Genomic DNA, 15,115 nt, shown 5'->3' with positions numbered 1-15,115 from the left:
GGAAAACTTCAAATAAGTTATTGTCCTGCAGGTGGCGACAAAGCTGTTTTACTACAACTTTTTCAAGGATTTTAGAGACGAAGGGAAGATTTGAAATAGGTCTGTAGTTTACCAATAGGTCGGGATCTAGATTAGGCTTTTTCAGAAGAGGTTTAATGACGTCATATTTGAAGGACTGTGGAACATAGCCACTTTCTACTGAAGTATTTATTATATTAAGAATAGGGTCTATAATTAGGGGGAGAATGTCTTTGAGGAGCCTGGAATGGGGTCTAGGACACAAGTTGAGCTTTTAGAGGACATAATGGCTGAAGTTATCTCTGCTTGATCAACAGCTGTGAACCTTTCTAAGTTTACAGGTGGATTTATATGGGACGTTAGATTTACAGCTTGGGCTAGTTCAGGGCTAATAGCGGGGGTAATTTCATCTAATTTATCTCTGATTGTTTTTATTTTATTGTTAAAAAATAGGAGGAAATCATCAGAGCTAAGTGTAGCTGGGATTGAGGGCTCTACTGCACTGTGACAGTTTGTTAGCCTAGCTACAGTGCTGAAAAGGAATTTAGTGTTACTTTTGTTGACTTCTATTAGATTTGAATAATATCTGGTTTGGGCCTTACGCAGAGCCTGCTTATAGGACAGCAGGCAACTTTTCCATGCTTTTAGGGATTCTTCTGTGTGAGAGCGACGAAATAATCCCTCTAACTTTCTAACTCTTTGTTTATGTGAACGCAGTTCTTGGTTGTACCATGGGGAGGCGCGCTTTGGCCTAATGACCTTCTGTTTTAACGGCGCGACAACGTCAAGAGCAGACTTCAGAGAATTCATGGTCAAGTCGACACATTGATCACTTAAACTGGGACTAAAGCTGTTCTCAGCAGGATCACATGACATGATCACATGACATGATCACATGACATGATCACATGACATGATCACATGACGTGATCACATGACGTGATCACATGACATGATCACATGACATGATCACATGACATGATCACATGACATGATCACATGACATGATCACATGACATGATCACATGACATGATCACATGACATGTCACTGAATATTGGCTCTATTATTTCTTTGAATTTTGAGATAGATTTTTCAGATATTGTCCTTTTCATTATAACTTTATTTTGTGGGACTGGATGATCTTTAAGAATAAACTGAAAGGTAATTAGGAAATGATTTGACAATATAGGGTTTTGAGGGAGGACAATGAGGTCACTAATCTCTGTTCCATACGTTAGGACAAGATCCAGAGTGTTCTTGTGAGTGTGAGTCGGTTTATTTACATTCTGAGTGAAACCAATGCTGTCTAACAAGGCGCTGAAGGCATTACTGAGAGAGTCATCACTCATGTTCACGTGGATATTAAAGTCTCCAACTATAACTATTTTATCCCAGGCTAACACTAAGTTTGATATAAAGTCAGAAAACTCTGTTAAAAACTCTGAATAGGGACCAGGAGGTCGGTAGATAACTATGAACAAAACTCCTTTTTGGTTTTTCATATTTGGACATGTGATTGACAGCATAAGGCTTTCAAATGAGTGAAATGCATTGTTAGTTTTAGGGCTCATGAGTCGCTTGAGTGTGAGATCACTGCCACACCACCACCTCGGCCTGTGCTCCTGGAGGTGTGACAGGTAACATGGGTGGGTGGGGTTAACATGGGTGGGTGGGGTTAACATGGCTGGGTGGGGTTTACATGGGTGGGTGGGGTGGACTCATTTAGTCTGACGTAGTCGTCTTGTTGAAGCCACGTTTCAGTTGGAGCTAGAAGATCTATGTTATAGTCACTAATTAATTCATTAACTAAGAGCGATTTGGAGGAAATTGCTCTAATGTTTAGCAGTCCACATTTTACGTGTTTATTACATTTTACGGGGGAGACACTAGGTTGGGGGGGGACACTTGGTTTGGGGGTGGGACACTTGGGTTGGGGGGCACTTGCTGCTTGTTGACCCTCTGCTGTCCTCTGTCTGCAGCATGGGCTATTGCATCCTGGTGGCCCATGGTCTGGGCCGGCTCTGCTCGGGCGTGGGCCGTTGGGGCGGGGCCGTGGGCCGATGGGGCGGGGCCGTGCTCAGTCTGTCGCTGCTGCTGCTGCTGCTGCTTTTCTCCTGGAAGACGGTGTCTCAGAACCGGGTGTGGTCGTCCCGCGAGGCCCTCTTCAGGTCAGACTCTGATGCTTCTCTTTTCATCGTGTCACGTTCACATTTATAAAAAAGACATTTTCTGTGTCAAAACGGCTCAAACGTCTCATATTTGGGACGTTTATATGTGAAAAATGGACAGAGCAGTTTAAATGTTTTCATTTTGTCCACATTTTAGACACAACATGATCTAAGTCTCAGACTTAGAGTGTGACGAGGCTCAGAACCTTGTGTGGGAGGAGCTATGTGTCTGTGGGAGGGAGGAGCTATGTGTCTGTGGGAGGGAGGAGCTATGTGTCTGTGGGAGGAGCTATGTGTCTGTGGGAGGAGCTATGTGTCTGTGGGAGGAGCTATGTGTCTGTGGGAGGAGCTATGTGTCTGTGGGAGGAGCTATGTGTCTGTGGGAGGAGCTATGTATCTGCGGGAGGAGCTATGTCTCTGTGGGAGGAGCATGTCTCTGTGGGAGGAGCATGTCTCTGTGGGAGGAGCTATGTCTCTGGGAGGAGCATGTCTCTGTTGGAGGAGCATGTCTCTGTGGGAGGAGCTAGTCTCTGTGGGAGGAGCATGTCTCTGTGGGAGGAGCATGTCTCTGTGGGAGGAGCATGTCTGTGGGAGGAGCATGTCTCTGTGGGAGGAGCATAATAACCTTGTGGGTGTGGTCTCAGGTCGGGCATCCAGACCCTCCCACACAACGCCAAAGTCCACTACAACTACGCCAACTTCCTGAAGGACGCTGGGCGCCACCTGGAGGCCGTCCACCATTACCACGTGGCCCTGAGGTGCTGCTCACTCTTCTTCTGTGGCTCATGCAGGTGTGACTTACAGTGTTCTGTCTCTGCCCCGCCCCCTGGTGGCTGCAGGTTGTACCCGCGTCATGCCAGCGCCCTCAATAACCTGGGCACGCTGACCTCTGACCCCCAGGAGGCCGAGCGCCTCTACAGGAAAGCTCTGGACATCAACCCACAACACAACCGCGCCCTGTTCAACTTGGGAAACCTGCTCAAGTAAGAGACTAAACCAGGACTAAACCAGGACTGAACCAGGACTGAACCAGGACTGAACCAGGACTGAACCAGGACTAAACTAGGTCTAAACCGGGACTAAACCCTCTGGTCTCTTTAGGACTCGTGGTCAGGATTCTGAGGCTGAGCTGCTCCTGAAGAACTCCATTCGCTTTGGTCCACATTTCTCTGACGCCTACTCCAGCCTCGCCTCTCTGTACGGCCAGCAGGTGAGCCAGATGCCCTCCCCCTGCCTCAGATGCCCTCCCCCTGCCTCAGATGCCCTCCCCCTGCCTCAGATGCCCTCCCCCTGCCTCAGATGCCCTCCCCCTGCCTCAGATGCCCTCCCCCTGCCTCAGATGCCCTCCCCTGCCTCAGATGCCCTCCCGTGTCTGATTTTCCCTCTCTTTTCTGCAGAAGCGTTTCTCGGAGGCGAAGGACGTTTACGTCAGAGGTTTAGAGTTTTGTTCTGAAAGTTCTGACCTCCACAACAACTACGGCGTTTTCCTGGTCGACACAGGTTTGGACCCGACTGGACACACGTGAGGTCACTGCACGTCCAGTGTGAGCTACAAACGGACCAATCAGGAGCGTCGTTATTGATTATCATGGACGATGGTGGTTCTTCCCCTCAGACTCAGGAAAACCATTTGTAATAAAACGCCTTCAACATGAGGTCCATGTGAGGGCTTCATCATGAGGTCCATGTGAGGGCTTCAACATGAGGTCCATGTGAGGGCTTCATCATGAGGTCCATGTGAGGGCTTCATTATGAGGTCCATGTGAGGGCTTCAACATGAGGTCCATGTGAGGGCTTCATCATGAGGTCCATGTGAGGGCTTCATTATGAGGTCCATGTGAGGGCTTCAACATGAGGTCCATGTGAGGGCTTCAACATGAGGTCCATGTGAGGGCTTCATTATGAGGTCCATGTGAGGGCTTCATCATGAGGTCCATGTGAGGGCTTCATCATGAGGTCCATGTGAGGGCTTCATTATGAGATCCATGTGAGGGCTTCATCATGAGGTCCATGTGAGGGCTTCATCATGAGGTCCATGTGAGGGCTTCATCATGAGGTCCATGTGAGGGCTTCATTATGAGGTCCATGTGAGGGCTTCATTATGAGGTCCATGTGAGGGCTTCATTATGAGGTCCATGTGAGGCCTTCAACATGAGGTCCATGTGAGGGCTTCATTATGAGGTCCATGTGAGGCCTTCAACATGAGGTCCATGTGAGGGCTTCATTATGAGGTCCATGTGAGGCCTTCAACATGAGGTCCATGTGAGGGCTTCATCATGAGGTCCATGTGAGGGCTTCATTATGAGGTCCATGTGAGGGCTTCATTATGAGGTCCATGTGAGGGCTTCATTATGAGGTCCATGTGAGGGCTTCAACATGAGGTCCATGTGAGGGCTTCATCATGAGGTCCATGTGAGGGCTTCATCATGAGGTCCATGTGAGGGCTTCATTATGAGGTCCATGTGAGGGCTTCAACATGAGGTCCATGTGAGGGCTTCATCATGAGGTCCATGTGAGGGCTTCATTATGAGGTCCATGTGAGGGCTTCATTATGAGGTCCATGTGAGGGCTTCATTATGAGGTCCATGTGAGGGCTTCATTATGAGGTCCATGTGAGGGCTTCATTATGAGGTCCATGTGAGGCCTTCAACATGAGGTCCATGTGAGGGCTTCAACATGAAGTCCATGTGAGGGCTTCATTATGAGGTCCATGTGAGGGCTTCATTATGAGGTCCATGTGAGGGCTTCATTATGAGGTCCATGTGAGGGCTTCATTATGAGGTCCATGTGAGGGCTTTCTTTATGAGGTCCATGTGAGGGCTTTCTTTATGAGGTCCATGTGAGGCCTTCAACATGAGGTCCATGTGAGGGCTTCATTATGAGGTCCATGTGAGGGCTTCATTATGAGGTCCGTGTGAGGGCTTCATTATGAGGTCCGTGTGAGGGCTTCATTATGAGGTCCATGTGAGGGCTTCATTATGAGGTCCATGTGAGGGCCCATGTGAGGGCTTCATTATGAGGTCCATGTGAGGGCTTCATCATGAGGTCCATGTGAGGGCTTCATCATGAGGTCCATGTGAGGGCTTCAACATGAGGTCCATGTGAGGGCTTCATCATGAGGTCCATGTGAGGGCTTCATCATGAGGTCCATGTGAGGGCTTCATCATGAGGTCCATGTGAGGGCTTCATCATGAGGTCCATGTGAGGGCTTCAACATGAGGTCCATGTGAGGCCTTCAACATGAGGTCCATGTGAGGCCTTCAACACGAGGTCCATGTGAAGGCTTCATCACGAGGTCCATGTGAGGGCTTCATCATGAGGTCCATGTGAGGGCTTCATCATGAGGTCCATGTGAGGGCTTCATCATGAGGTCCATGTGAGGGCTTCATTATGAGGTCCATGTGAGGGCTTCATTATGAGGTCCATGTGAGGGCTTCATTATGAGGTCCATGTGAGGGCTTCAACATGAGGTCCATGTGAGGGCTTCATTATGAGGTCCATGTGAGGGCTTCATCATGAGGTCCATGTGAGGGCTTCATCATGAGGTCCATGTGAGGGCTTCATCATGAGGTCCATGTGAGGGCTTCATCATGAGGTCCATGTGAGGGCTTCATCATGAGGTCCATGTGAGGGCTTCAACATGAGGTCCATGTGAGGGCTTCATCATGAGGTCCATGTGAGGGCTTCATTATGAGGTCCATGTGAGGCCTTCAACATGAGGTCCATGTGAGGCCTTCAACACGAGGTCCATGTGAAGGCTTCATCATGAGGTCCATGTGAAGGCTTCATCATGAGGTCCATGTGAGGGCTTCATCATGAGGTCCATGTGAGGGCTTCATCATGAGGTCCATGTGAGGGCTTCATCATGAGGTCCATGTGAGGGCTTCATCATGAGGTCCATGTGAGGGCTTCATCATGAGGTCCATGTGAGGGCTTTCTTTATGAGGTCCATGTGAGGCCTTCAACATGAGGTCCATGTGAGGGCTTCATTATGAGGTCCATGTGAGGGCTTCATTATGAGGTCCTTGTGAGGGCTTCATTATGAGGTCCATGTGAGGGCTTCAACATGAGGTCCATGTGAGGGCTTCATTATGAGGTCCATGTGAGGGCTTCATTATGAGGTCCATGTGAGGGCTTCAACATGAGGTCCATGTGAGGGCTTCATCATGAGGTCCATGTGAGGGCTTCAACATGAGGTCCATGTGAGGGCTTCATTATGAGGTCCATGTGAGGGCTTAAACATGAGGTCCATGTGAGGGCTTCATTATGAGGTCCATGTGAGGGCTTCAACATGAGGTCCATGTGAGGGCTTCAACATGAGGTCCATGTGAGGGCTTCAACATGAGGTCCATGTGAGGGCTTCATTATGAGGTCCATGTGAGGGCTTCATTATGAGGTCCATGTGAGGGCTTCAACATGAGGTCCATGTGAGGGCTTCAACATGAGGTCCATGTGAGGGCTTCATCATGAGGTCCATGTGAGGGCTTCATCATGAGGTCCATGTGAGGGCTTCATCATGAGGTCCATGTGAGGGCTTCATTATGAGGTCCATGTGAGGGCTTCATTATGAGGTCCATGTGAGGGCTTCAACATGAGGTCCATGTGAGGGCTTCATTATGAGGTCCATGTGAGGGCTTCATTATGAGGTCCATGTGAGGGCTTCATTATGAGGTCCATGTGAGGGCTTCAACATGAGGTCCATGTGAGGGCTTCATCATGAGGTCCATGTGAGGGCTTCATTATGAGGTCCATGTGAGGGCTTCAACATGAGGTCCATGTGAGGGCTTCATTATGAGGTCCATGTGAGGGCTTCATTATGAGGTCCATGTGAGGGCTTCAACATGAGGTCCATGTGAGGGCTTCAACATGAGGTCCATGTGAGGGCTTCAACATGAGGTCCATGTGAGGGCTTCATTATGAGGTCCATGTGAGGGCTTCATTATGAGGTCCATGTGAGGGCTTCATCATGAGGTCCATGTGAGGGCTTCAACATGAGGTCCATGTGAGGGCTTCATCATGAGGTCCATGTGAGGGCTTCATTATGAGGTCCATGTGAGGCCTTCAACATGAGGTCCATGTGAGGCTTTCAACATGAGGTCCATGTGAGGCCTTCAACATGAGGTCCATGTGAGGCCTTCAACACGAGGTCCATGTGAAGGCTTCATCATGAGGTCCATGTGAAGGCTTCATCATGAGGTCCATGTGAGGGCTTCATCATGAGGTCCATGTGAGGGCTTCATCATGAGGTCCATGTGAGGGCTTCATCATGAGGTCCATGTGAGGGCTTCATCATGAGGTCCATGTGAGGGCTTCATCATGAGGTCCATGTGAGGGCTTCATCATGAGGTCCATGTGAGGCCTTCAACATGAGGTCCATGTGAGGGCTTCATTATGAGGTCCATGTGAGGGCTTCATTATGAGGTCCATGTGAGGGCTTCATTATGAGGTCCATGTGAGGGCTTCAACATGAGGTCCATGTGAGGGCTTCATTATGAGGTCCATGTGAGGGCTTCATTATGAGGTCCATGTGAGGGCTTCAACATGAGGTCCATGTGAGGGCTTCATTATGAGGTCCATGTGAGGGCTTCATTATGAGGTCCATGTGAGGGCTTCAACATGAGGTCCATGTGAGGGCTTCATCATGAGGTCCATGTGAGGGCTTCATTATGAGGTCCATGTGAGGGCTTCATTATGAGGTCCATGTGAGGGCTTCATTATGAGGTCCATGTGAGGGCTTCATTATGAGGTCCATGTGAGGGCTTCAACATGAGGTCCATGTGAGGGCTTCATCATGAGGTCCATGTGAGGGCTTCAACATGAGGTCCATGTGAGGGCTTCATTATGAGGTCCATGTGAGGGCTTCATTATGAGGTCCATGTGAGGGCTTCATTATGAGGTCCATGTGAGGGCTTCAACATGAGGTCCATGTGAGGGCTTCATTATGAGGTCCATGTGAGGGCTTCATTATGAGGTCCATGTGAGGGCTTCAACATGAGGTCCATGTGAGGGCTTCAACATGAGGTCCATGTGAGGGCTTCAACATGAGGTCCATGTGAGGGCTTCAACATGAGGTCCATGTGAGGGCTTCATCATGAGGTCCATGTGAGGGCTTCATCATGAGGTCCATGTGAGGGCTTCAACATGAGGTCCATGTGAGGGCTTCAACATGAGGTCCATGTGAGGGCTTCAACATGAGGTCCATGTGAGGGCTTCAACATGAGGTCCATGTGAGGGCTTCATTATGAGGTCCATGTGAGGGCTTCAACATGAGGTCCATGTGAGGGCTTCATTATGAGGTCCATGTGAGGGCTTCAACATGAGGTCCATGTGAGGGCTTCAACATGAGGTCCATGTGAGGGCTTCAACATGAGGTCCATGTGAGGGCTTCATTATGAGGTCCATGTGAGGGCTTCAACATGAGGTCCATGTGAGGGCTTCAACATGAGGTCCATGTGAGGGCTTCATTATGAGGTCCATGTGAGGGCTTCATTATGAGGTCCATGTGAGGGCTTCAACATGAGGTCCATGTGAGGGCTTCATTATGAGGTCCATGTGAGGGCTTCAACATGAGGTCCATGTGAGGGCTTCATTATGAGGTCCATGTGAGGGCTTCAACATGAGGTCCATGTGAGGGCTTCAACATGAGGTCCATGTGAGGGCTTCATCATGAGGTCCATGTGAGGGCTTCATCATGAGGTCCATGTGAGGGCTTCATTATGAGGTCCATGTGAGGGCTTCAACATGAGGTCCATGTGAGGGCTTCAACATGAGGTCCATGTGAGGGCTTCAACATGAGGTCCATGTGAGGGCTTCATCATGAGGTCCATGTGAGGGCTTCATTATGAGGTCCATGTGAGGGCTTCATTATGAGGTCCATGTGAGGGCTTCAACATGAGGTCCATGTGAGGGCTTCATCATGAGGTCCATGTGAGGGCTTTCTTTATGAGGTCCATGTGAGGCCTTCAACATGAGGTCCATGTGAGGGCTTCAACATGAGGTCCATGTGAGGGCTTCATCATGAGGTCCATGTGAGGGCTTCATTATGAGGTCCATGTGAGGGCTTCATTATGAGGTCCATGTGAGGGCTTCATCATGAGGTCCATGTGAGGGCTTCATTATGAGGTCCATGTGAGGGCTTCATCATGAGGTCCATGTGAGGGCTTCATCATGAGGTCCATGTGAGGGCTTCATCATGAGGTCCATGTGAGGGCTTCATCATGAGGTCCATGTGAGGGCTTCATTATGAGGTGAACGTGAATGTGCCCCTTGTATTAGCTCCATTAGCATCATTAGCGTGTAGCGTTAGCATGTAGCGTTAGCCCCATTATCATCATCATTAGCGTGTAGCGTTAGCACCATTATCATCATCATTAGCGTGTAGCATTAGCATCATTAGTGTGTAGCATTAGCACAGTCCTGTAGCTAACTGTGCTGTGGTGCTGTGTCCAGGAGAGGGCGCTCTGGCCGCGGCTCATTACCATCGCGCCGTCCGACTCAGACCGGATCATTACGTCGCCATGATGAACTTAGGACGCCTCCTGCGCTCGTCCAACGACAACGAGCAGGCGGAGACCTGGTACCAGAGGTCAGTCCTGTCCCAGTCCTGTCCCAGTCCTGTCCCAGACCTGTCCCAGACCTGTCCCAGACCTGTCCCAGACCTGTCCCAGACCTGTCCCAGACCTGGTTTGGACCTGGTTCAGTCCTGTTTTAGTCCTGGTCTTAACCCGGTCTTCTTTCAGGGCTCTGTCGGTGTCTCGCTGCGTGGACGTGCTCTCACCACTGGGGGCGCTGTACTACAACACCGGCCGGTTTGAGGAAGCCCTGCAGGTGTACAGAGAGGCTGTGCTCCTGCAGCCGTCCAGCTCTGAGCTCGGCCTTGCTCTGGTCAGTCTCACTCTGTCCCCCCTCTGTGACCCGCCCTCTGTGACCCGCCCTCTCTGACACGCCCTCTGTAACCCCCCCTCTGTGACCCGCCCTCTGTGACCCGCCCTCTGACCTGCCCTCTCTGACCCGCCCTCTGACCCGCCATCTCTGACCCGTCCTCTCTGACACGCCCTCTGTGACCCGCCCTCTGACCCGCCATCTCTGACCCGCCCTCTGTGACCCGCCCTCTGTGATCCGCCCTCTGACCCGCCCTCTAACCCGCCCTCTGACCTGCCCTGTGACCAACCCTCTGACCCGCCCTCTGTGACCCGCCCTCTGACCCGCTCTCTGACCCGCCCTCTGAGAGAGACGTTTCAGTTGCACAGACTTTATGGTTTGGTCATTACAGGTGATTTCAATGTTCATGTGGATCATATTTGTGACAGAAACGCTAAAGAGCTTGATGCTGTTGTACTCAGCATGTGAGAGGCCCCACCCACAGCAGAGTGGCCCCACCCACAGCAGAGAGGCCCCACCCACAGCAGAGAGGCCCCACCCACAGCAGAGAGGCCCCACCCACAGCAGAGAGGCCCCACCCACAGCAGAGAGGCCCCACCCACAGCAGAGTGGCCCCACCCTTTATCATATCAGAATCAGTTTATTTGGAAGATAAAACAAATTAACTTTTAACAGTTTTTTTACAGTTGTGTGAAAGTGCTTGACTGCACAGAACCAAACTGTCCCTAATGTTGACCTCTGACCTCTGACCCCAGGCTCAGGTTTTGGCGATCTCTGGTCGAGCGTTGGAGGCGGAGCAAACAACGCGAGACATTCTGCTGCGAGAGCCGAGCTGCATCGAGTGTTACCGTCTCCTGTCAGCAGTGAGCTGCAAACGACAGGACCACAGACAGGTGAGACCACAGACAGGTGAGACCACAGACTGGACCGCAGACAGGTGAGACCACAGACAGGACCGGAGACAGGTGAGACCGCAGACAGGTGAGACCGCAGACAGGTGAGACCACAGACAGGACCGCAGACAGGTGAGACCGCAGACAGGTGAGACCACAGACAGGACTGCAGACAGGTGAGACCACAGACAGGACCGCAGACGGGTGAGACCACAGACAGGACCGCAGACAGGTGAGACCACAGACAGGACCGCAGACAGGTGAGACCACAGACAGGTGAGACCACAGACAGGTGAGACCACAGACAGGTGAGACCACAGACAGGTGAGACCGCAGACAGGTGAGACCACAGACAGGACTGCAGACTGGTGAGACCACAGACAGGACCGCAGACAGGTGAGACCACAGACAGGACCGCAGACAGGTGAGACCACAGACAGGACCACAGACAGGTGAGACCGCAGACAGGTGAGACCACAGACAGGTGAGACCGCAGACAGGTGAGACCGCAGACAGGACCAGACAGGTGAGACCACAGACAGGACCGCAGACAGGTGAGACCACAGACAGGACCGCAGACAGGTGAGACCACAGACAGGACCGCAGACAGGTGAGACCACAGACAGGACCGCAGACAGGTGAGACCACAGACAGGACCGCAGACAGGTGAGACCACAGACAGGACCACAGACAGGTGAGACCGCAGACGGGTGAGACCGCAGACAGGTGAGACCGCAGACAGGTGAGACCGCAGACAGGACCAGACAGGTGAGACCGCAGATAGGACCGCAGACAGGTGAGACCGCAGACAGGACCGCAGACAGGTGAGACCACAGACAGGACCACAGACAGGTGAGACCACAGACAGGACCGCAGACAGGTGATACCACAGACTGGACCGCAGACAGGTGATACCACAGACTGGACCGCAGACAGGTGAGACCACAGACAGGACCGCAGACAGGTGAGACTGCAGACAGGTGAGACTGCAGACAGGTGAGACCGCAGACAGGTGAGACCGCAGACAGATGAGACCACAGACAGGACCGCAGACAGGTGAGACCACAGACAGGACTGCAGACGGGTGAGACCACAGACAGGACTGCAGACGGGTGAGACCACAGACAGGACCGCAGACGGGTGAGACCACAGACAGGACCGCAGACAGGTGAGACCACAGACAGGACCGCAGACAGGTGAGACCACAGACAGGTGAGACCACAGACAGGTGAGACCGCAGACAGGTGAGACCGCAGACAGGACTGCAGACAGGTGAGACCACAGACAGGACCGCAGACAGGTGAGACCACAGACAGGACCGCAGACAGGTGAGACCAAAGACAGGACCACAGACAGGTGAGACCGCAGACAGGTGAGACCGCAGACAGGACCAGACAGGTGAGACCGCAGACAGGACCAGACAGGTGAGACCACAGACAGGACCGCAGACAGGTGAGACCACAGACAGGACCGCAGACAGGTGAGACCACAGACAGGACCACAGACAGGTGAGACCGCAGACAGGTGAGACCGCAGACAGGTGAGACCGCAGACAGGTGAGACCACAGACAGGTGAGACCGCAGACAGGACCAGACAGGTGAGACCACAGACAGGACCGCAGACAGGTGAGACCGCAGACAGGACCGCAGACAGGTGAGACCACAGACAGGACCACAGACAGGTGAGACCACAGACAGGACCACAGACAGGTGAGACCACAGACAGGACCACAGACAGGTGATACCACAGACAGGACCACAGACAGGTGAGACCACAGACAGGACCACAGAACTCTGCTGTGATTGGTCCAAACCTTCAGTGGTACAGAGACTGGACCAATCACAGTGCAGCATTGTGGTTTGGGGCGGAGCCAAAGGTGAAACACAAAGTCGACGCCCACTGAGTTCTAATAAAGTCCAGGTGGTTTTGTTGCCATGGCAGCTGTGGCGGCCATCTTGTGACTGGAGAGGCAGCAAAATAATGGAAAAACAGCAATAAAAATCCTAAACATTAGAAGGTTACCATGGCAACAGCCTCAAGCTTTATTATCATTGACGACTGCACGAACGACAGACGACAGGCGGCAGACGACAGGCGACAGGTGTTTGTTCTTCCAGGCTCTACAGTTCCTGGAGCTGGCGCTGGAACAAGAACCTTCAGATCCTTCAGTTAAAGCCGAGCTGCTGTTCTCCAGAGGAAACCAGCTCCGAGAGATGGACCAGCTCCACCTGGCCTTTCAGGTGAGGACCTGTTTAGTCCTGGTTTAGACCTGGTTTAGTCCTGCTTTAGTCCTGCTTTAGTCCTGCTTTAGACCTGGTTTAGTCCTGCTTTAGTCCTGCTTTAGTCCTGCTTTAGTCCTGTCCTTGTCCTCAGAGTTACCATGAGGCGGTGCAGTTGAACCCGGATCAGTCTCAGGTCTGGATGAACATGGGAGGAATCAAACACATAAAGGTTCTTATGACTTTTTTATTCCCCCGGTTTTCTTTATTTTATTAAATAAACAAACAAAAACTCTCGTCCCTCTGATCTCGTCCCTCTGATCTCGTCCCTCTGATCTCGTCCCTCTGATCTCGTCTCTGATTTCAGGGAGATTACGCCGCCGCTCGCTCGTATTATGAGAAGGCTCTGATGTTGAGTCCCGGCTCTAAACTGTTGAAGGAAAACCTGGAGAAGCTGGATCGTCTGGAGCGAAGGTCCAAAGGCGTCTGAAGGTCCAAAGGCGTCTGAAGGTCCAAAGGCGTCTGAAGGTCCAAAGGCGTCTGAAGGTCCAAAGGCGTCTGAAGGTCCAAAGGCGTCTGAAGGTCCAAAGGCGTCTGAAGGTCCAAAGGCGTCTGAAGGTCCAAAGGCGTCTGAAGGTCCAAAGGCGTCTGAAGGTCCAAAGGCGTCTGAAGGTCCAAAGTGGCGTTTCTCTGGTTCTTCACTTCAGCTTTAAACTAATCATTTACGTAAAAACACTTTATTTTTGTTTGTTTTAATATTTATCTGAATTTATAAATCATGAGCTTGTTTTTCCGTAATTAAAGGTTTAAACTCGTCAAACGGTGAAAAATAATAAACTGTAAATCCTTTAATGACATTTTACTTATTACAAAACAATTTACAGAATATATATTTTTAAATCTGTGAATCGGAGGTTTAAGTTGAATAAAGTTTCATTTATTTAAAATAAAAGTGTGTGTTTGTTTAGTCCCGGTTTAGACCCGGTTTAGACCCGGTTTAGACCCGCTTTAGTCCCGGTTTAGTCCTGGTTTAGACCCGGTTTAGTCCTGCTTAAGTCCCGGTTTAGTCCTGGTTTTGTCCCGGTTTAGTCCCGGTTTAGACCCGGTTTGGACCCGGTTTAGTCCCGGTTTAGTCCCGGTTTAGACCCGGTTTAGTCCTGGTTTAGACCTGGTTTAGTCCTGTTTTAGACCTGCTTTAGTCCTGGTTTAGTCCCGGTTTAGACCCGGTTTAGTCCCGGTTTAGACCTGGTTTAGTCCCGGTTTAGACCTGGTTTAGTCCTGGTTTAGACCTGGTTTAGACCTGGTTTAGTCCTGCTTAGTCCTGGTTTAGTCCTGGTTTAGACCTGGTTTATCCTGCTTTAGTCCTGGTTTAGTCCTGGTTTAGACCTGGTTTAGTCCTGGTTTAGACCTGGTTTAGTCCTGCTTTAGTCCCGGTTTAGTCCTGGTTTAGACCTGGTTTAGTCCTGCTTTAGTCCTGCTTTAGTCCTGGTTTAGACCTGGTTTAGACCTGGTTTAGACCTGGTTTAGTCCTGCTTTAGTCCCGGTTTAGTCCTGGTTTAGACCTGGTTTAGTCCTGGTTTTGTCCTGGTTTAGTCCTGCTTAGTCCTGGTTTAGTCCTGGTTTAGACCTGGTTTATCCTGCTTTAGTCCTGGTTTAGTCCTGGTTTAGACCTGGTTTAGTCCTGGTTTAGACCTGCTTTAGTCCCGGTTTAGTCCCGGTTTAGACCCGGTTTAGTCCTGGGTTAGTCCTGGTTTAGTCTCAGGGTCACAGGTCAAAGGTCAAAGGACGTCGTCTTCTTCTCGTGTCAAACTTAATTTCATGTTAAAGATGATTCTGAGAACGAACTATTGAACAACTCAATGTCCCAAAGACAAACTTCTTATGTCAAGTCAAGGCCCGAGACGAAGGAGACGGAGACACTGAGAGTGTGGGA

General features: G+C 50.9%; 1 protein-coding gene across 2 annotated transcripts in view; it reads left to right on the top strand.

Moving 5' to 3' along the window:
• tmtc1 (transmembrane O-mannosyltransferase targeting cadherins 1) overlaps positions 1 to 14,106 on the top strand; it is a 30,311-nt gene extending 16,205 nt beyond the window's left edge. Inside the window, exons 10-20 of one of the 2 annotated variants that reach the window (XM_072453348.1) lie at positions 2,000 to 2,188; positions 2,833 to 2,946; positions 3,028 to 3,171; positions 3,290 to 3,398; positions 3,586 to 3,688; positions 9,638 to 9,773; positions 9,928 to 10,072; positions 10,825 to 10,962; positions 13,081 to 13,203; positions 13,337 to 13,414; positions 13,550 to 14,105. In XM_072453348.1, the coding sequence (XP_072309449.1) occupies positions 2,000 to 2,188; positions 2,833 to 2,946; positions 3,028 to 3,171; positions 3,290 to 3,398; positions 3,586 to 3,688; positions 9,638 to 9,773; positions 9,928 to 10,072; positions 10,825 to 10,962; positions 13,081 to 13,203; positions 13,337 to 13,414; positions 13,550 to 13,672 (1,402 nt within the window). In that variant the 3' untranslated portion in view covers positions 13,673 to 14,105. Of the gene's footprint in view, positions 1 to 1,999; positions 2,189 to 2,832; positions 2,947 to 3,027; positions 3,172 to 3,289; positions 3,399 to 3,585; positions 3,689 to 9,637; positions 9,774 to 9,927; positions 10,073 to 10,824; positions 10,963 to 13,080; positions 13,204 to 13,336; positions 13,415 to 13,549 lie in introns of both variants that reach the window. The other variant, XM_072453349.1, reaches the window with a different exon arrangement.
• The last annotated feature ends 1,009 nt before the right edge of the window (positions 14,107 to 15,115 follow it).

Source organism: Eucyclogobius newberryi, unplaced genomic scaffold (assembly GCF_026437365.1).
Source record: "Eucyclogobius newberryi isolate DKJ021-1_F unplaced genomic scaffold, fEucNew1.0.hap1 SCAF_2, whole genome shotgun sequence".
Taxonomy (NCBI): Eukaryota; Metazoa; Chordata; class Actinopteri; order Gobiiformes; family Gobiidae; genus Eucyclogobius; species Eucyclogobius newberryi.
The sequence above is the reverse complement of the archived record's forward strand: the minus strand, read 5'-3'. Positions and strand labels throughout refer to the sequence as shown.